The sequence below is a fragment of the Pinus tabuliformis genome, chromosome 3_1 (genome assembly GCF_031772625.1).
Source record: "Pinus tabuliformis cultivar Carrire ecotype Pingquan chromosome 3_1, CPIR1, whole genome shotgun sequence".
NCBI lineage: Eukaryota > Viridiplantae > Streptophyta > Pinopsida > Pinales > Pinaceae > Pinus > Pinus tabuliformis.
Window position 1 is genome coordinate 840,602,987 of NC_142301.1, and position 22,465 is coordinate 840,625,451.

The window sequence follows — 22,465 nt, forward strand, 5'->3', positions numbered from 1 at the left end:
ACTAGTTATTATTAATATTTCAAAATAGGCATGTGTATGGGTATAGTTATTAGGTGGATGGTAAGGATATAACCTCCACATAATATTCTAGAATATTCATAATAATATATACAAATTAAAGATTGAGATTTATCTCCAAATAGTTATGTCCATTTTTCCCTTTTAATTATATTGATTAATTTTAAAAAAATTGTCATATGAACTAGCTCAATTGCATAAATTAAATGGTTAAAATTAAACAAATCTTAAAAATTAACTAAATTATAATTTTATTAAAAAATAAAATTATTATTTCATTAACAAATCGTGTGCTAACTATCAACCACACTAGATGGATTGCATAATAAACATCATAACACTTACTTCATAATATGTATCAGTTTGAAATTAAAAAAATCTTATAAATTAATTAAATTATAATTTTATTAAAAAAACAAAATTATAATTTTATTAATTTTTTTTGTCTAAATGATGAACCACACTAGATGGTTCGAAACACGTGGACAAAACTCTGATGTGTTTTGTACAAAAGGTTTCGTACTTTTCATAATATGGGTCACATAAGCCTAAATTCAATTATTATTATTATTATTATTATTATTATAAGAATTAACATGTAGGTTAAACAAATATACATTTAAAAAAATATGGAACAAGATCCTTAACCCCCAATTTATCACGGAGATTCCTAATTTGTAAATAAACTCCGTTAAAATATCATGAGCCAACACCATATAAAATAAATAAATAAATAAATAAATTTCACTTCATATGACACTTTGTTAGTATGTTTTTTTTTAATTAATCATTTTATTAAAAAACATAACTACTTTGTAAATAGATCTCAACCTTTAATTTGTGCAAATTATTACCAATATTCTAGAATATTTTGCCAAGGTTAAATCCCTACCATCTACTTAATAATTATTGATAATTAAATTAAAATTCTAGAAAACATATTCCAAAATAGACCTGCACAAGTGTCATATGAAGTGATTTGTGGTTTTTTTGGGCATGTGATATTGATAAGCCATGGTATTGTAACAAAGCCCATTTATATATTAAGAATTTCCATAGTAAATCATAGGTAAATTTTCATGGAAAAATAAAAGTAAATCTCCATGAGTCCTATGAATTGAGTTGTGGCTTTTTTGGACATGTGGTATTGATAAACCATGCTATTATAACAAAGCCCATTTATATATTAAGAATTTCCATAGTAAAACAAAGGTAAATCTTCATGGTAAAATAAAAGTAAATTTCATGATTAAAAATCAGGATTTTTAAATGTATATATAGTGAACTTATATAGTAATTCTTTTAATAATAACTATAGTAATTTAAAACAAAGTTATAATTTACATAATTTTAATTATATATATATATATATATATATATATATATATATATATATATATATATATATATATATTATTTTTTTTATGTATCATGTAATAGGTGCTTTAGTGTTTACGACGGATCAATTGGTCATTTAATTTATATAATTGCACTAATATTATATAATATAAAAATATATATATAAATTAATCTTTTCATTAATATATATAACTAAAAAATACCCACATAAAAAATAATTTGATATAAAATTAAATAATACATTATTTATTAATATTTTTTATATTTTCATTAAAAAAAAATTATAAAATATTTTTGATACTTTAATATACTGTAATTACTTTTTCTCATATTTTATGTTTTATTAAAAACTATTCCAAACTTAACTTATATGAAATAAAATAATACATTATTCATCTACTTTCTTCTATACTTTTCATTATCATTTTCCTTTCATCTTTAAATTGTTTATGATTTTAATCTTTTGACTTGAAGATCGTTTCGCTTGCGATCGTTAGGTAGGTCTGCAAATTTACTCTACTCTTATCAAAGTGCCTCGTTGTAAAAGCTTCGAGTGTTTATGTTTGGGAATTTAATATAATTTAAAAAAAATATATATGTTAAAGTGGGTAAGCATCGCAAGATAGGTATATTTACACTTATTTATCGTAAGCAATATATTATTAGTAATGGCTCTCAAAAGCGTAAAGTACACTGAATGAATAGAAGATTTAGGAAGTTCATCTCGCCACAAATAGATCTCATTACTAAATACATGCGCATAAGGTCTCTCAAACTCTCCAATGCAAGCGAAGGAGTGTATCTCACCAAACCATTAGAAGTTTCTACACGTGGGAAGTAAATTCATCGAAGGTGTCCTTATAGCATATTATGTCATCAACAAGGATGTTATAATGCATTTGCTCTTAAGCCTTTTAAATGAGTCCTAGGTGCCAATGCACCCTCCTCTTCCCAACCTTATTCCTTCAAGGATGCAGTGAAGAGTGGGTCGTCATCATTTCGTTAGGATTTGAAAAAAAATTGTTAGCACTTTCTAGGTGGTTGAATCAACCTAGAATCCTAACTATGAGCTTCTCCTCTATTGCAAGGGTTTTTTAATTTGCAAATGTTAATACTATGAAGGATATTCTAAAAGTGTTCATTAAAGGACCTTAGTTTTGGGGCAAAGCAAGCCTCTCCTTTCAACCATGGCTCCTAAAATTTGACCAACCTCCATCATTATCACAACAACTCTAGTATGTGTAAGACTTCCAAATCTTCCTCTTCACTTGTGGTATTTGACATTTACTTGAAGTTATTGGAAACTCCCTAGGTTACTTTGTTAGAATAGACAGAGATTGTATTTCACAAGGTCTTGTCACCTTTGCTCATATTGATGTGGACCTCAATCATTGTTTACCCAACAAGATACTCATAGAATGGGATGATCTCACTTTTATCTAGTTGTTAGATTATGAAAGCATAACTTTCAAATGTAGATCATTCCAACAAACCAAACACCTTTAGGAAGTCCAATCATCTTCTTATGTCTCTTCTCCATCTAATAGTATTAAGAGAAATCCTAGAGGGTGGAAATTAATAAATAAAAAATTATTTGAACCAAATTGTAAACAACATTGATAGAGAAGATGGCATAGTTGAAAACAAAGGAGCAAATTTTGGTTCCATACCCCTCCCCCATGGTATCTATGGGGAGAAGGATGCAACTTAATCCTACTGAATCTCTTTAGGGGTTTAGAGGACCCACATCTATTGGACACTTTAGATGAGGAAAGGGAGGCATAAGGTATACCTTATGCATACAATTGTGAGCCTTTTATTCCTTTTGGAAAAAATATTTTTTGTAATGACTCCACCATCCCATGCAAATAAAGTTTAGTGGATTCAACCATACGAAAGGAGATTTCTATGCTTTCCTACCAACCATTCGTAGGAAACAAGAGGACCCTTACTATAATGAAATCTCTTCCCTTGCTAACCTACCTTACAAGGAAGATGTATACCCCCTCCTTTCATGGAGTTTTGTGGGGATCTATTCCTTTATCCTTGGATAAAACCCTAAATTAGATCAAAAGGTAGATGAGATAATTTTCATATCAAACAGGGTGGAGGGAGACTACTCACCATGGTGTTGACTTTCTATGTAGAATGATATGGAAATACAAGTGCTTAGCTCTATTATTTGGCCCCAAACTAAGGGCTCTAGGTTAAATGCAATTAGTGCTTCAATGGGCGACCTACATGTGGCTTGGTGGTTGGGTAAGACACAATAACATAAGATGACTAACGACTTTGGAAGAAAAAAGAAAAAAAAAAGTTATATATGATAAATCACAACACTCAATGACCATGTAATTACTTAACATCACAATGATCTCAATATGCTTGTTTGTTTGTAGCCCAATTTGAAAGAGAAAATCTAACATTTACAAACTCTTTATGTATATAGACTCAAGGTAGTGCATAAAATATTAATTCCATATTTGTAGATACGGTCATTGAATTTGCAATTAATAAGTTGTAAGTTGGCATGGGACATAATAGTAAAAGGTGGTGTGAGAGAGACACATGGTAAAATGATTATTAATATTATGATTCATACACAAGGCTGCCCTGTAACATAGTAAATACTCATCACCTGTTGCTCTTTTGCGTTGTGTTCTTCATTCAAGGAGATCCAATGAGAGAGAGCGACACATGTTTTTCTTTTTCTCACTTCGAATTTTACCCGTCTTTGCATAGAGCTTAAGAAAGTTTGACATATTTGAGCTGAAAAAATGGGGAATGAGAAATCCATGAGATCTCTCAAGGCCATGAAGCCTCCAGTCCTTACGAGTAATGATGTCTCTCTAATCTTGAAGTGTTTAATGAAGGCATACTTGCATTTTAGATGTATAGATCCATGTACATTGTTTATTGCATTTTGATTTTGGGCGTTCTAGTACATGTATATGACCATGAGTGGCATCTCATAGAGGCCAAAAGCTACAAAGTTTTGGCAGATGTTTTTTTCGAGTCGCAAGAAGAACAAGTTCATGTAGATGTATGTGCTATGTCTCAATGCATATATAGATAGCTTCTTTACTTGCATGTAAGTAACTAAGCTTTTTATTTTAGCACAAGAGAAAAGAAGGAAAAAGGCAGGGTAAACAGACAATTGAATAATGTAATGATGATTATTGTGATACTGAGAGTGAGTATGATTGTGAATACGAATTTGTACCTCCCTTGACTCGAGCTCACAATTTTGGTTAATAAACCAAAAATTGAGGATGGTTCAATGGTTTGCTCCCATAAATTCAACCTCATAATGAACAATTCCTACACTAACCTCATAGCTTAAGACCTAGTAATAGAAGAGTGTTTGCAATTCAGAGGCAATATATGGAAATTGGTAGTAACAATTTGGACAGGAAGAAATGTAACAACAAATATCCTTTTGACCATAGCTTGAGGCCAATGTTTTATTTTATAGGTTTTGAGCTGGAAAGGGGGTTAGCCATATTAGGTGAAGGCTGGTTTATGGTCTCTGAAAGGTATGCACCTGTAAGAATTTATTCTCAACACATTTTTTAATTTGTTTTGGTTTTCACTTTCCCTCCTCTGATATGTATTATGAACTCGATCATTATAAAATCCATAGTTTTGACATATTTCTTTTATAGTTTGATTTTTGCATCAAGGGTGATACTTTTATATGTCGAGAAAATTTGTACTTTATTTTCATAATATACGTAGATTACTTATAACATTTTTCATATGTCGAAACACTCTATATATCATATTTGTATAAGAACAAATAATTCATCTATTTATCTAATCATAATTTTCTTAACTTAACCATTAACCATCCATAACATATCTCTCCCAGTGGTCTATCCTGGAAAAAAATACACATTACAAGCACCCTATACAAAAAAAACTATCATAATTGACCTCAGAAGGGAACATTTCAAAGTATTCCTATTTTGTAGGGAATATTATTTTTAAATTAATAAATCATCTGCAAGGTAATTGTGATTGATTATATAAATAGCAACGATGCAATGATATTTTCATGGGATGCAATACTTACATAACCTGGCTTACAAAATCATCATTCAAAGGGACTTGAAGACTTCACATATTCTTTTGGATCACAGTCTGTAAGCAAAAGTCTCTGATTTTGGTCTTTCAAAGCTTTCTCCTAAGGATAAAACATATGTGGAAACAAGATTGGATGGAACATTTGGATATCTTGCTCCAAAGTATGCAGACAAGTTTTGATTGTCGCCCCTTTAACTATCTGTTTTATTATGCAAACTTTGGATGATTTCTCGTTAATGTCAATGATAAGATATTCTTTCTATTTCATTTACCTCTTGAATATTGCAACCATCGCACGTGTAACTACAAGATTAGATGTTTACAATTTTAGAGTTATGCTTATGGAGCTGAGAATAAGCCAAGAGGCCATGGATTAGAAGCGGTCTGAAGATAAGGTTGATCGAGACTCGTGGGAGACTCGAACCGTATACCAGGTGAAAGGGAGGGCAGTGGGCAACGAAGTAACGAGGAAAATGGCTCGTGCATAACCCTTTCTACGTGTCATATTTTGACTCGATGAAAGAGATGAGTCACTCGGATTGGCTGGCATGAATAGAGTCTTTCTGGCCCAACCCCACAGAGAAAACACCTTCGCTCATTGGAGTTCCAATGTAAGAGGTATCCTTTTGTTGTCAACAATGGTTTATTTGGTGTCTCACACTGAACACTGAAGTGTAGAGATCTTTTTAATAGAGTTTATGTTTTATAATAAAATTGGTTTTTTTTTTTTTTGCTTCTAGTTAAGACTAACCTACGTACCCACGAAGGATTTGAACCGGTGACCTATCGCAACGAGTGCGTTAACAACGCACCCATTCACCATCAATCCAAAGTCCTGTGCGCAAAATTGAATTTATTGTTAATGATAAAAATATTTAATATTTATTTGGATGCAATTTAGTTTATTCAAAAATTATTTTATTTTTATATTAAAAAATTAAGATAATGTTTTTAAATCATTATAATTTCAATAACTTAAAAAATAATAATATAATATATTTTTGAATTACAATTTAATATAAATATATTTTAAAAATTTTAAAAAATAATTTTTATAACAAATTTATTGTATCTCACTTTATCCATTTTAAATAAATTAGTGCAACCGTATCTATTAAATGACTAGTAAATATTGATAAACATCAATCCATAATAAATATAAAAACACTTACTTCATATCATATCTCTTACTATTAAAATTATAAAACTTTATAAAAATTAACTAAATTATAAAGTTTATTGTAAATTATCATTGTTATTATTATTTATAAAAAGAATGAAGTTAAACATAAATATATTTAGAAACATGGAACAAGATTTTTAACAAGGAAGATTTACCCTCACTTTACCATGGAGATTTTTAATTTGTAAATAGGTTTTGTTACAATACTATGGGCCAATATCATGGCTTATCAATATCACATGCCCAAAAAATTATAACTCGACACTTGTTTATATGACATTTTTTTAATTAATCAATTTAATTAAAAGGGCAAAAAAGCATAACTACTTTGGTGATAAATTTCAACCATTAATTTGTGTATATTATTAAGAATATTCTAAAATATTATGAAGTTAAATTCCTATCATCCACCTAATAATTATTAATAATTAAATTAAAATTTTGAAAGTCTTATTTCAAAATAGGCATGCTTATCAACATAACTATATATGTCAACATTCCATAAGACACCATTCCTATATTAATATCTTTGCACAAAGGCGTGTTATACAACCTAATATGAGGAAGATGTTGTCACATAACTTTACATTTTAAAATAATAAACTAATATTTACATTAACAAATTAAAAAATAGTAATAACAAAAAAATCAATGTCAACCATAAATAAAATGTTTAATTTTGAGCTTCATTTTAATTGAACTTTATAGACAGATAAAGTAGTTGAAAGTTAAAAAAAAACACAACAAAACAAAAAAATGGATTTTGACCTAGCATGTAAAAATAAGATATTTAATTCATTCTAATATTTAAGACAAAAATATATTAATAACATAAAAATATATTAATAAACCATAAGTTAAAAATTTCAATATCTATATTAAATGCGTAGTCTAACTTAGAGAGGAAATATGTTTTTTCAACGAATCCAACAAAAAAATTTCAACAAAGAATGTGATTTTTTGTTATCTAAAATGCATTTTCGAATGCATAAATGGATTCAACACCCTGAAAAACCCTTTGGACACCTGAATTCTATAGATTAAACAATCTAAAGGCAAGTTTTAAAAAAAAATTGTCTGATTTTAGTTAAAATTAACCAGAAAAAAATATCATGAAAGAAGTCATTTCATTAATAAATTAGACTATGCATCTATATTAAATAATGTAATTTTATATTTAAAATATACCTATCATTTATATTTTTATAAATCAAGATATAACTTTCATTATGTAATATTATTTATAATATAATATTATAATATTATTTTATATTTTAAATGGCATTTCAAAATATACACCTATTTACATAATTAAAACTATTACCAACTTAAATATAATTAAATTATATTTAATTACTATAATATTTTATTAGTAGTATATATATGTTTATTTATTTTAATATTATAACTCTCATTTATATTTTAGTCTTATTTTTTAATTTTATATATTTTAGCGATATATATATATATATAATTGAATTATTTTTATTTTTATTTTAATATTATAATTTTAGTCAAATATAATTCTTTCACATATATATATTATTATTTTATTTTATCTATCTCACTCTCTCACACACACATATATATCATAAAAATATTATAAATAATTTTCAAATATATATATATATATATATATATAATAAAAATATTATAAATAATTTTCAAATATATATCTATGTTATATATATATATATATATATATATATATATATATATATATATATATATATATATATATAACTCTTGTTTTATATTATAATATAATATAATAAAATCACATTTCAAAATAAACATCTATCTATGTAATTAAAAATACTATTTATTTAGCTCATGAGCATAGAGCATACAATGACAAGGTATTGAGCTAAGGCACTATGTGGTATTCAGTTAAGGTACTCCATGGAATGTTGGTGTGGTTTGATAGCTTAGATACCCCTAGCCTAAGCTACTCAAGCCACATATTAGGTATGCTAATCATCTAAGAACTCACATTACCTAGCAAACAAAAAAAATACTATCTACCTAAATATAATTTAAATACAATTAATTATTATAATATTTTGGAGTTGAATCTTGTGATATGAGTGGTTTTTGAGACTTTCAAACCCATCACATTGTTTTATTATAATATTTTTTATTTTTTACAAATATAAAACACATATATTTATAATATTATAAAAGTATATTATAAACCATATTTCAAATGTACTTAGAACTACTACTTACCTAAATATAATTAAACTATTATAATATTTTATATATTTTTATTTTAATATTATAAAAAAATTCAAATATAATTCATTTATCTTTTCAAAAATAAAAATATAATTCTCATTTATATAATATGGTTTATAGTATAATATAATAATATTATATTGTATTATATAATATATTCCAAAACAAATAACTATGTAGGTAACCGACCTAGATTCATTTTAAGTGTTTATCTATTAATTGCAACATCATTACAAACTTCTTTTTTAAATAACATAATTTTATATTTTCATGAATTAAAATATAACTTTCATTTATATAATACAATTTATAATATAATATTATCTTATTTTAAATCACATTCCAAAATATACACCTATTTACATAATTAAAAATACTACTGTAACACCCCTTGTGAAAAGTAAATGCTAGTAACTAGTGAAGTAAATATGGAACAAAGACTTTATTTAAATATGTGTAATTCTGTTGTTAATGTTATGTTAATAAAAAGACAGATTGTATTGGTACCATTCTGAATTGAGTTATGATTAATCATGGTTAAGTAACTGAGGAATCAGTTACCCTAACTACTTGGAGGTAGTTGAGACCCTAGAGGAAAAAGGGGAAAAAATGCCAAGTCTGGTTAGGATCAGATGGCAGAAAGAAATGCTATGCTGGTGAGGATCAGATAGCAGAAGTGGAAAAAGGAAAAACTTTCCTGTGCACGCTACGTCTGGTTAGGATCAGATAGCGTTGACTGGCAAAGACCAGTGTTATTGCGGTCGAGTAGGACCTGCAAGTGCTTGGGGGTGGAAGCTCAACAAAGACTTCCTACGGACGGGTGGATTGACAAGCAACATAAAGAGGTTTGGCACAGAAGCAGGTATGGCTTCTTGCTTATGCAACTATTAAAGGATTAAATGTTTATTTTGGTTCTGTGAATAGAACAGTGAAATAAGTGAAGTATTGACTGCTTTTATTATAAGACAGTGAAGTATTGACTGCTTTTATTATAAGTCAGTGTCGAGAAAATAGAAATGATATGCTCTGTGCATTATAGACAATATATACAGCCTTAGGAAAAGATGTATAGTTTACTGTGTAAATGATAATAAAACCACCGAGTCAAGTGTATTATTGACCCGAACAAGAACCTGAGAAAAGAACTTAAGAATCTACAAGGGAAATATTACCGGAGACTGCGGTTACAGTACTCCTCAAAACCCTAGTAAATACCCCGAAGGGTTATGGTTACAGTGTCTATAACTTATTCAGAAAACAGAACCGAAAACAGAACCCTGTGTTTATGAAATAGAAAAGAGGAAACACAACCAAGTATGAAAGATAAGCCGGCATATAGATACATGTATATATACAACTATTCCGCAAATGTAACGAAACCTACAGCCGTTCCTTGTAACTTGAATAGGGTAAAACCCCGGCAATAAATTGTGAACTCATAACTAAGTTTAAAGGCTCGCGTTCAAGCGAGAGATCAGAACATTGAAATCTTTGTTGCATATGTTACGGTAAACCATGTACTATTATCACAGAACTTTACTCATAAGCAACCGGACCATAAATATTATAAAGATTGCAGCGGTGATGCATTTCGACGATATCTTATACAGTTGAACACGCATTCATAGAAAACGGTACTGCATGTTATGTAAAGCATTTTATTACTTCTTAACGAAAAAACAGAAGGTGAATATAAACTAGAACGCCGCGGTGAGGGGAAGACTGTGACTGTAAGTCCAAAACCCCGGCGGTTCTTCACATTGATATGCTGCTTAGTGAAACCCCTCGGCCGAGCCGTAGCTTACGCCAGGCTGGTCGAGGCACCAATCCGGCAACCATAACTAAAGTTACATTCCTAAACATTAAGAAAATACATGCACAGTGCCTTGACGGAATACATACAGCTACTCACACCGGCACGAAGTTATCCATGATATCGAAATGACAAAGAACAAGTATATTTATCCATGCAAAAGAAACTGAGTATAAATATATCATTGTGCACTTGAATACACAAATGTTCCACAGTTAAACTAGGCAGGAACGCCTTGAAGTTCAAAAACAGAGTTAACAATTAGATTTGCAGCTGGGTTCAGAAGAACCAGTCAAGTCTTACGAAAATAGAACAATAACGACACCAAAATGTGCATACATGAACTGATACTTCTCGGCCTCAATAGCAAAAGAGAACCCGAGCTTGAACAGAGAGGAATTTGGGACATTCCCGTAATCCCTGCCAAGGGAATCATATCTTAGCTAATTCTTAAAACAAACCTCATGCGAATAGAACCAGTGTTCAAACCCTTACCGGTGTTGGGTAGCCGACGAACGAAGGAAACCCCTTACTCTAGAGGCATGGGCGGTGACCATCTGCATACCCATGAATACACATTAGCACAAACCTGGCAGAACCAAAATGTAAACTGTGAACACAAGCTCTGGAAGGAATAATTCATTACCTGCGAAATCGAGACCTGGTATAATCAACGCCATCAATGATGAAGTATGCAGGGCCTGGAAGCCATGGTTGCATGCCAGTGAACCTCGGGTGACAGAGAAAGTTAAACAGCGATGGAAGGATGCAGAGCTGCAGCTACAACGCTGCATAATGAAATGGAGGACTAAAGCCGCGAAACAAGCACTAGCATATAAGTAAGCCAGCCCAATTACCGACTCGTGGCACAGTTGGAGCCGTGGATCTGCGGTGAGCCATCTGCATCGTCCGATAACCGGTGACCTCAGGATAGGTTTTGGCGCGGAGGCAACAAGTCCAAGGCCACAGTACAAGCACATGGCCGCATGACAACCGACCGTCGATTTAGCCAGGTGGGCTTCATCAACGCTACCATGCGGACTAAGGTCAGAGCCGGACTTGCCAGCACATTCGGTAGATTTATTGGAATATGGAAAGTGTAGTTGCCGTAGATCAAACATTAAATAATTTCCATCTGTGATACCGGGTATCACATCATGTAATTGTATATCGAAAACCATGTCATTAGCCCGTGAAACATTATGAGCGGCAATCAACAGTTGACAAAAACAAATATATATATTGTGTTAACGCATGTGCATTGACATGTAACATAGCATCATGATTCTTTATAGTTGAGATGTGATTTCGTATGCAGGTTAAGTAAAAGTCAAGGTCCATGTATTTAACATGTTAAGTAAAGGTTGTAATATATGTAAGAGTAGTCAATATTAAAAAAAAAATTGTTTACTGTAGTTTTACTTGTGGGTACGTGACAAATTGGTATCAGAGCCCAAGGTTTACAACTCTGTGGCCTTTGGGAAAATTTTAAGATTACAGCAATATGTTTATAAACAGTATTATGATAACAGTTCAGCAATACAACAAGACAATTAACTCTGTTTAATGAGATGTTCAGTAGCAGGTAGCAGCAGAATGAGAAGAGGACACAGTGCTCCTTCTGGGAATCCAGAACCCCCGGACAACACGGAACAACCTCAAGGGAATTCTGAGTTCTGGGTACAACTGGGAGCAGCAGGACGCACTACTGATTCAACGCTATTGAGGACCTTGCAAGAGTTAAAGGAGGAAATGGCTCAGTTGCGTGCAGATAACGCAAGATTGAATGTTGAACAAGAGAGGATCCTGAAAAGCTTATCTGATAAACAGCATCAACAGCAGTCACATCCGAGGCCGGAACAAGCACACATAACAGATGAACAAAGCTATCATACTGAACAGGAGGAAGCAGAGGACAGAGGAGAGAAGTCTGTCAATGCTTCTGAATATCAGACTCCCAAAAGACCCCGGATGGAGTTACACGGAGAGTTTAGAAAGATTAAACCACCTCATTTTGATGGAGAATCTGAAGAAGCTGCAGAAGCATGGCTGATTAATATGAATAAGTATTTTCAGGTATACGAATACGATCATCATCTGAAGGCAAGGCTGGCCATATTCCAGTTGCAAGCCAAAGCCACATTATGGTGGGAAGAGGTTAAGATGGTGCGAGGAATAAGTGAACAGGATGTGACATGGGAAAAGTTCCAAGGATATTTTAAAGAGAGGTACCTGACAGAACGTTTTTATGATGAAAAGGCACGTGAATTTCACGATCTGCGATTAGGACAGCAGACCATTGATGAGTTTGTAACCAAGTTTACATCCCTGCTTCGCTACGTGCCCTATATTCGGGAAGAAAAGGCTAAAGTCCAAAGATTTGTTAGTAGCTTACCTCTGGCAATGCGAGAAAGAATAGAGTTCGATAATCCAAAAACCATGGATGAAGCAGTGCGAAAAGCAAGACTGTGTTATCAGCAGAACAGATCAAAAGGGGAAAATCCCGGAAAGCGTTGGACAGATAAGCGAGGCAGTAAAATGCCCATGGGAAGTAAGGGAGCACGCAGCAGCTTTCAGAAAGGATTCTCGAAAGGAGCCAGCACTAAAAACTCAGCAAAATCCCAAAGTAGATTCAAGTCTCCTGCAGAATCTAAACACAGTGAACAGCAAGTTAGATTGGACCATGAAAACACAGCTCGGCCACCTGTTCAATGTTGGGGTTGTGGCGGACCCCATTATGTCAGGAACTGCCCTCATCGGAAGGACAACGATCAGTTGTCCCAGATCTATGAAGCTTCAACAGTAGGAGATGTGGCTCGATCCATGCCCAGAATAAACGCAGCACTGGAGGATCGGCAAGCTGATTACCAGCCAACGATGATAGAGTTCGAAGGTAAGATCTTTGATCGCGCTGTTTCTGTTTTAGTAGATCCAGGAGCTACCTTAAGCTATATAAGTCCTAAAGTGGTAGAAAGCTGTGGTTTACAAACTACTAAATTTAAAAGCCCATGGTTAGTACAGCTGGCCACTGGGACCAAAAGAAGGGTATTAACCAAAGTCAGCAACTGTCCATTAAGTTTAGCTAACCAAACCATAACAACTGAGTTGAATGTACTCCCTCTTGGTTCCTATGACGTGCTGATAGGAATGGACTGGTTGGAACGACGGTGGTCTGTAATTAATTGTAAAACAAAAACAGTTTCTTACAGAGATGAGCTGGGTGTGGGAAAAGAAATACAAGGCATTCAGAAACCAGTGCAGATTCGGCCAATCACAGCCTCCCAGCTGGTTAAATGTATCCGGAATAAGTGTCAGATTTATGCAGTGCAAGTGGGGTTTGCAGATTCAGTGGATAAGGTTGCAACTGTTAAAGATATACCTGTAGTGCAAGAATTTGCAGATGTATTCCCTGAAGAGATTCCAGGACTGCCACCCAGAAGGGATTTGGATTTTACCATTGAGCTGATACCCGGAGCAGCCCCAGTATCCAAGGCACCCTATCGGATGAGTGTGCCAGAGTTAACTGAGTTAAAAATGCAGCTGCAAGAGCTGCTAGAAAAGAAGTACATCCGTCCCAGTGTCTCTCCTTGGGGGGCACCTGTGCTGTTTGTGAGGAAGAAAGATGGGACTCTGCGAATGTGCATAGACTATAGACAACTAAATAAACTAACAGTCAAAAACAAATATCCACTACCCCGCATTGATGAGCTATTTGATCAGGTGAAGGGGGCGACCATCTTCTCAAAGATCGATTTGAGATCAGGTTACCATCAAATCAGAATTAAAGATGAGGACATAGCCAAGACAGCTTTTCGTACTCGTTACGGACATTACGAGTTTGTGGTACTGCCTTTTGGATTAACAAATGCGCCTGCAACATTCATGTGCTTGATGAATAGTGTATTTCATCAATATTTAGACAAATTTGTATTAATCTTCATTGATGATATACTCATTTATTCCCGAAATAAGAAAGAACATGAGGAACATTTAAGGATAGTGTTACAGACCTTACGGAAGCATCAGTTATATGGGAAATTCAGCAAGTGTGATTTCTATAAAGAGCAGATCCAGTATTTGGGTCACATTATTACAAAGGAAGGTATAGCCGTAGACCCCGAAAAGATTAAAACTATAATGGATTGGCCTACACCCAAGGATGTAGCAGACATTCGATCTTTCATGGGGCTGGCCGGATACTACCGGCGGTTTGTAGAGGGTTTTTCTAGAGTTGCTTTTCCCATTACCTCCTTGCAAAAGAAAGGAAAAGCGTTTAGGTGGACAGCAGATTGTCAGCGGAGCTTCGAACAGCTCAAACATTTACTCACCACAGCACCTGTGCTGTGTGTAGCAGATCCTGAAAAGGAATATGTAGTCTGTACAGATGCCAGTAAGGAGGGCGTGGGTGGAGTGCTAATGCAGGAAGGCAAAGTGATTGCCTATGAGTCCAGGAAGTTGAAGGAGCATGAGCAGAAATATTCTGCCTATGACCTGGAACTAACCGCTGTGATTCATGCTTTGAAGATGTGGCGCCATTATCTGGTAGGGAGAAAATTTCTGCTAATGACAGATCACCACAGTTTGACTAGTTACTTTAGTCAACCTACTTTAAACGCAAGACAAGCAAGATGGGTAGACTTTTTGGGAAATTTCGATTTCGAAATTAAACACCTAAAAGGAAAGGAGAACAGAGTAGCTGATGCACTAAGTCGAAAAGTACATTGCATTTATGAGATTGGTATCAGTCAAGGATGGTCCACTCTTGACCAAGAAATTGAGGAGGCTGCGGCGCAAGATCAGATTTATTTGCAAAAGAAGCATTTGGTGCAAAATTCAGATGACCGTTCCATACAGCAAGGTTATACCTTGAATACAGCTGGCATGTTGTGTTTTCAAAAGAAGATCTACATACCTAATCAAAGCAGTATTAAAGAAAAGATTCTGGATGAAAATCATAGAAGTCCCTATGCAGGGCATCCTGGTTACCAGAAACTAATCACCTCACTAAGGAAGGAGTACTACTGGCCCGGCATGAAGAGGGATGTTGTAGAATACCTGGCACGCTGTTTGGAGTGTCAGCAAGTGAAAGCCGAACATCAGCATCCTGCAGGACTGCTACAGCCGATACCCATACCAGAATGGAAATGGGAGACCATAACCATGGACTTTATCACTGGTTTGCCTAAGTCCAAAAGGAGTAATGATTCAATAATGGTAGTGGTGGATAAACTCAGCAAGTCAGCTCACTTCATACCGGTTCAATCCACTTATCGTGCAGCTCAAATCGCAAACATATTTATGCAAAATATATTTAAACTTCATGGGCTGCCGAAAGTAATAATATCTGATCGTGATGTTAAGTTTACCTCAGCTTTTTGGAGGACCTTATTTGAAGGTCTAGGAACTCAGTTGAGTTTCAGCACCGCATACCATCCGCAAACTGACGGACAGACTGAGCGAGTGAACCAAGTGTTAGAGGACATGTTGAGGTCTTATGTGATGCAGCAACCTACGCGGTGGGAGGAGTATCTACATCTAGTAGAATTCGCCTATAATAACGGCTACCACTCATCCTTGAAGATGAGCCCCTTTGAAGTACTTTATGGCCGGAAGTGCCGCACACCCTCCAGTTGGGGTGGACCGGAGGACAAATTCTTATTAGGACCTGAAATGTTGGAGGAGATGGAGGTCATGGTAAAACGGGTTCGAGCTAATTTAAAGATAGCACAAGATAGGCAGAAGAATTTTGCAGACCGGAAGAGAACATTTAAAGAATATCAAGTGGGTGAACATGTATACATCAGAATTCGAGCTAGGAAGAGTACCCTTCAATGGAATGCTTGTGCCAAACTGGCACCACGCTTTTGTGGACCATTCCAAATTCTGGCACGAGTAGGGCCGGTAGCTTATCAGCTCGCCCTACCCAGCCATATTCGGGTTCATAATGTCTTCCATGTATCAGTTTTAAAGAGATATGTGTATGACCCTAGACATATAATAAGTTGGCAGGACATTCAGGTGAGAAAAGACTGTCATCAAATGTAAACTGAAATGAAATACTAGTAAAACAACTGATTTAATTGTTATGTGTTTCAGGTGGAACCGGAAGGAGAGTTCCTGGTCGAACCAGTGAACATATTAGATCAGAGAAAAGTCGAGCTGCGGAGAAAAGTCATCAGCCAGGTTAAAGTGCAGTGGCAGCACTTTGGGCCTGAAGAGGCCACCTGGGAAGATGAACAAATGATGAGGGATACTTATCCCAGACTGTTTTTGGATAAGCAGCAACATCGGGATGATGTAGACTTTCAGGAGGGGGAGATGTAACACCCCTTGTGAAAAGTAAATGCTAGTAACTAGTGAAGTAAATATGGAACAAAGACTTTATTTAAATATGTGTAATTCTGTTGTTAATGTTATGTTAATAAAAAGACAGATTGTATTGGTACCATTCTGAATTGAGTTATGATTAATCATGGTTAAGTAACTGAGGAATCAGTTACCCTAACTACCTGGAGGTAGTTGAGACCCCAGAGGAAAAAGGGGAAAAAATGCCAAGTCTGGTTAGGATCAGATGGCAGAAAGAAATGCTATGCTGGTGAGGATCAGATAGCAGAAGTGGAAAAAGGAAAAACTTTCATGTGCACGCTACGTCTGGTTAGGATCAGATAGCGTTGACTGGCAAAGACCAGTGTTATTGCGGTCGAGTAGGACCTGCAAGTGCTTGGGGGTGGAAGCTCAGCAAAGACTTCCTACGGACGGGTGGATTGACAAGCATCATAAAGAGGTTTGGCACAGAAGCAGGTATGGCTTCTTGCTTATGCAACTATTAAAGGATTAAATGTTTATTTTGGTTCTGTGAATAGAACAGTGAAATAAGTGAAGTATTGACTGCTTTTATTATAAGACAGTGAAGTATTGACTGCTTTTATTATAAGTCAGTGTCGAGAAAATAGAAATGATATGCTCTGTGCATTATAGACAATATATACAGCCTTAGGAAAACATGTATAGTTTACTGTGTAAATGATAATAAAACCACCGAGTCAAGTGTATTATTGACCCGAACAAGAACCTGAGAAAAGAACTTAAGAATCTACAAGGGAAATATTACCGGAGACTGCGGTTACAGTACTCCTCAAAACCCTAGTAAATACCCCGAAGGGTTATGGTTACAGTGTCTATAACTTATTCAGAAAACAGAACCGAAAACAGAACCCTGTGTTTATGAAATAGAAAAGAGGAAACGCAACCAAGTATGAAAGATAAGCCGGCATATAGATACATGTATATATACAACTATTCCGCAAATGTAACGAAACCTACAGCCGTTCCTTGTAACTTGAATAGGGTAAAACCCCGGCAATAAATTGTGAACACAGAACTAAGTTTAAAGGCTCGCGTTCAAGCGAGAGATCAGAACATTGAAATCTTTGTTGCATATGTTACGGTAAACCATGTACTATTATCACAGAACTTTACTCATAAGCAACCGGACCATAAATATTATAAAGATTGCAGAGGAAATGCATTTCGACGATATCTTATACAGTTGAACACGCATTCACAGAAAACGGTACTGCATGTTATGTAAAGCATTTTATTACTTCTTAACGAAAAAACAGAAGGTGAATATAAACTAGAACGCCGCGGTGAGGGGAAGACTGTGACTGTAAGTCCAAAACCCCGGCGGTTCTTCACATTGATATGCTGCTTAGTGAAACCCCTCGGCCGAGCCGTAGCTTACGCCAGGCTGGTCGAGGCACCAAGCCGGCAACCATAACTAAAGTTACATTCCTAAACATTAAGAAAATACATGCACAGTGCCTTGACGGAATACATACAGCTACTCACACCGGCACGAAGTTATCCATGATATCGAAACGACAAAGAACAAGTATATTTATCCATGCAAAAGAAACTGAGTATAAATATATCATTGTGCACTTGAATACACAAATGTTCCACAGTTAAACTAGGCAGGAACGCCTTGAAGTTCAAAAACAGAGTTAACAATTAGATTTACAGCTGGGTTCAGAAGAACCAGTCAAGTCTTACGAAAATAGAACAATAACGACACCAAAATGTGCATACATGAACTGATACTTCTCGGCCTCAATAGCAAAAGAGAACCCGAGCTTGAACAGAGAGGAATTTGGGACATTCCCGTAATCCCTGCCAAGGGAATCATATCTTAGCTAATTCTTAAAACAAACCTCATGCGAATAGAACCAGTGTTCAAACCCTTACCGGTGTTGGGTAGCCGACGAACGAAGGAAACCCCTTACTCCAGAGGCATGGGCGGTGACCATCTGCATACCCATGAATACACATTAGCACAAACCTGGCAGAACCAAAATGTAAACTGTGAACACAAGCTCTGGAAGGAATAATTCATTACCTGCGAAATCGAGACCTGGTATAATCAACGCCATCAATGACGAAGTATGCAGGGCCTGGAAGCCATGGTTGCATGCCAGTGAACCTCGGGTGACAGAGAAAGTTAAACAGCGATGGAAGGATGCAGAGCTGCAGCTACAACGCTGCATAATGAAATGGAGGACTAAAGCCGCGAAACAAGCACTAGCATATAAGTAAGCCAGCCCAATTACCGACTCGTGGCACAGTTGGAGCCGTGGATCTGCGGTGAGCCATCTGCATCGTCCGATAACCGGTGACCTCGGGATAGGTTTTGGCGCGGAGGCAACAAGTCCAAGGCCACAGTACAAGCACATGGCCGCATGACAACCGACCGTCGATCTAGCCAGGTGGGCTTCATCAACGCTACCATGCGGACTAAGGTCAGAGCCGGACTTGCCAGCACATCCGGTAGATTTATTGGAATATGGAAAGTGTAGTTGCCGTAGATCAAACATTAAATAATTGCCATCTGTGATACCGGGTATCACATCATGTAATTTGTATATCGAAAACCATGTCATTAGCCCGTGAAACATTATGAGCGGCAATCAACAGTTGACAAAAACAAATATATATATTGTGTTAACGCATGTGCATTGACATGTAACATAGCATCATGATTCTTTATAGTTGAGTTGTGATTTCGTATGCAGGTTAAGTAAAAGTCAAAGTCCATGTATTTAACATGTTAAGTAAAGGTTGTAATATATGTAAGAGTAGTCAATATTAAAAAAAAAATTGTTTACTATAGTTTTACTTGTGGGTACGTGACAACTACCTAATTAAATATAATTAAATTATACATTACTATAATATTACATATATGCTTTCAAATATAACTCTCATTTAATATTATAGTAATAATTTAATAATTTAACAAAAGTTATAATTTCATGGCAATAAAAACATTATAATTTTATATTTATATAACTCTCATTTATAGTTTAATAAATTTTTCTTAGCTTAGATTTTTGTGATCCATAATGTTTAGAGAGAAATTTTTCCGGAGAAATCACATCGAATAATTTCTTGAACGTTTAGAATCCTCCACTGTGGTTCATCATCAGGGCAAAGGTGGAGTATTTGATCTAACATTAATTACAAACGTTCAAAACATCCCATAAATTGAAATTAAAAATATATATATAAAGGTGAGACAAAATTAAATAAATAAAAAATTAATAATAAATAAATAAAATAAAATAAAATAAAACTAAATAAATAAGTAATAAAACTAAATAAATAAAAATTAAAAATAACCATAAAATAATGAAGAATTAAGAATTATACAAATTTTCAAAAAAAAATTTAAAAATAAAAAATAAACATAAAAATTTAAGAATTAAGAATTATACAATTTTCAATGTCATAAAAAAATATAAAAAATTGGATCTAAAAAATTGATAGAAAATCAAAGGAGATTTTTTTTTCAAGGGAATCCTAAAAAAAAAAATTAAAATAAATAAATTAAAGAAAAAACAAAAAGCAAAAAAACTAGGAGTGGAGAGCAAGGATCGAGTTGCTGCTAATTTTCCAACCTTCATCCCTATTCAGATTGATACCATGCTTCTCAATTTCTAAAGCCTCCCTGAACTTCCTATGATGGAAGTGATCAATTTTGGCTAAAACCCGAGAATCTTCAATACATATGTGGTGTTTAGTATTAGATGCATGCTCAGCTAAGGCAGATGAGTGGGACCTGTTATGCCTAATATTTGCTGCATGCTCTTGGATCCTTTGCTTGATGGAACGACCCGTTTCTCCAATATAGGGTGTTCTGCATGAGCAAGGGACTAAGTAAACACCTTTCATATCTTTGGGGTCAACATGATCCTTAACTGACTTAAGGGAGCTCTGGATAGTGTTGAGGGGCTTAAAGGAAGTATGCACCTTATTCTTACTCAAAATGCGAGTGATCTCGTCAGTGGTTCCAAGAATGATTGGAAGGTGCACGCAGTTAGCAAAACCAAGGGGATCCTTTTTTGGCTTAGGTCTGAGGCTAGCTTTTCGAAAAGATTTGAGACCTAGGTGTCTATTATAGCCATTATCATCAAAAAATTCAAGAAGATGGGACTTCTCACTTTCAAAGTGACTTTCATCAGAAATCCTAAGAGCTCTAGTGGCTAGAGTGTTGAGAACACCAAATTTTTGAGGAGGATAGTGATGGGAGCTTGCATGAAGGTACTACTCAGTATGAGTTTTTTTACGATAAACTTGGTGAGAAAAGGTACCATCCCCTTTTTTAGAGATAAGTACATCAAGGAAGGGAAGACTACCATTGACCTCAGTCTCCATAGTAAACTTAATAGACTCAGATTGACTATTAAGATGAGAAAGAAAAGAATCCAGAGAGTCACGTCCATGCTGCCAATCAACGAAGGTATCATCAACAAATCTCTTCCAAATTTTAGGGCGAAGGGGGGTAGAGGCAAGGGCTTTAGTTTCAAAGTCTTCCATGAACAAGTTCGCGACCACAGGAGAGAGTGGAGAACCCATAGCTACTCCACACGTTTTCTCATAGAATTCTCCTTGGAAACTAAAGAAAGTAGAGGTAAGGCAGAGACCGACCAACTTAGCAGTATCAGGATCAGTGATGTGATTAATAACTTCCATAGCATTATTAATGGGAATATTAGTATAGAGAGAGACAATGTCAAAGCTCACTAGAAAATCATTAGGGTCAATATTACTACCCTTAAGCTCTTTAACAAAAGAAGTTGAGTCATTAACGAAGGACTCAATATGGCCAACAAGGGGCTTCAGCTTTGAAGCTAAGAACTTAGCAAGAAGATACGTAGGTCCTCCTATTGTGTTGACAATAGGCCTAAGGGGAACCCCATTTTTGTGGACTTTGGGAAGCCCATATATCCTAGGGGTGAGGGGGTTGCTAACAATAAGTTTTTTCTTTAGGGGGCTAGGGATATTACTCGAATTAATAGCACGAGCAACCTCATTAGAGATTTTCTTAATAGGGTTCTTATTTAATTTTTTATAACTACCACTATTGAGGAGGTGATCCAACATTTTTCTCTGGTAGTCAGTTTTATCAAGAATCACAGCAACACCACCTTTATCGGCTTTAAGAACGATGACATCAGGGTCATTGTTCAAGGTTTTAAGGGCTTGAAAGTCTTTCTTAGACATGTTTCTTTATCTATATATATATATATATATATTGTATTGCCTTACATATTCATAGCCATAGCAGATTGTACCAGTCTCTAACATCCACGAGGTCTAAATTACACAGGGTTAATTATTTTTTATCAAATTTTACCAACATGTAACATCCCACTAATGTCTTATCACATATTTAACTGATCATTAGATAAAATTAATATCACTATGTT

At 34.6% G+C, this 22,465-nt stretch overlaps 3 protein-coding genes across 4 annotated transcripts; all 3 read right to left on the reverse strand.

Annotated features, from left to right (window-relative positions):
• Positions 1 to 10,870: 10,870 nt before the first annotated feature.
• On the reverse strand, positions 10,871 to 11,732 carry LOC149190139 (uncharacterized). 2 transcript variants are annotated; one of them, XM_089413368.1, is made up of 3 exons: positions 11,344 to 11,732; positions 11,193 to 11,254; positions 10,871 to 11,117 (listed from the first exon to the last, which is right to left on the reverse strand). In XM_089413368.1, the coding sequence occupies exons 1-2, from the start codon at positions 11,675 to 11,677 to the stop codon at positions 11,232 to 11,234; spliced, it is 357 nt and encodes a 118-aa protein (XP_089269494.1). In that variant the 5' UTR covers positions 11,678 to 11,732; the 3' UTR covers positions 10,871 to 11,117; positions 11,193 to 11,231. The 2 variants fall into 2 exon arrangements, with proteins under 2 accessions (XP_089269494.1, XP_089269493.1); XM_089413367.1 differs by having other exon boundaries at positions 10,871 to 11,254; positions 11,344 to 11,731.
• Positions 11,733 to 18,567: 6,835 nt separating this feature from the next.
• Positions 18,568 to 19,636, reverse strand: LOC149190140 (uncharacterized). Its single transcript, XM_089410437.1, has 3 exons — positions 19,096 to 19,636; positions 18,945 to 19,006; positions 18,568 to 18,869 (listed from the first exon to the last, which is right to left on the reverse strand). The coding sequence occupies exons 1-3, from the start codon at positions 19,634 to 19,636 to the stop codon at positions 18,810 to 18,812; spliced, it is 663 nt and encodes a 220-aa protein (XP_089266563.1). The 3' UTR covers positions 18,568 to 18,809.
• A 1,663-nt stretch (positions 19,637 to 21,299) lies between these two features.
• On the reverse strand, positions 21,300 to 22,259 carry LOC149190141 (uncharacterized). Its single transcript, XM_089410438.1, has one exon. The coding sequence runs from the start codon at positions 22,257 to 22,259 to the stop codon at positions 21,300 to 21,302; it is 960 nt and encodes a 319-aa protein (XP_089266564.1).
• Positions 22,260 to 22,465: the final 206 nt, after the last annotated feature.

Excerpts from the sequence above, each read along its gene's own strand:
- LOC149190139 (XM_089413368.1), bottom strand. The coding sequence starts at position 11,677 with ATGTGCTTGTACTGTGGCCTTGGACTTGTTGCCTCCGCGCCAAAACCT. Across the intron at positions 11,255-11,343 it reads ACCAGGTCTCGATTTCGCAG|ATGGTCACCGCCCATGCCTC; the intron begins GTAATGAATTAT and ends ATGGGTATGCAG.
- LOC149190140 (XM_089410437.1), bottom strand. The coding sequence starts at position 19,636 with ATGACATGGTTTTCGATATACAAATTACATGATGTGATACCCGGTATC. Across the intron at positions 19,007-19,095 it reads ACCAGGTCTCGATTTCGCAG|ATGGTCACCGCCCATGCCTC; the intron begins GTAATGAATTAT and ends ATGGGTATGCAG. Across the intron at positions 18,870-18,944 it reads TCGTCGGCTACCCAACACCG|GGATTACGGGAATGTCCCAA; the intron begins GTAAGGGTTTGA and ends TTCCCTTGGCAG.
- LOC149190141 (XM_089410438.1), bottom strand. The coding sequence starts at position 22,259 with ATGTCTAAGAAAGACTTTCAAGCCCTTAAAACCTTGAACAATGACCCT.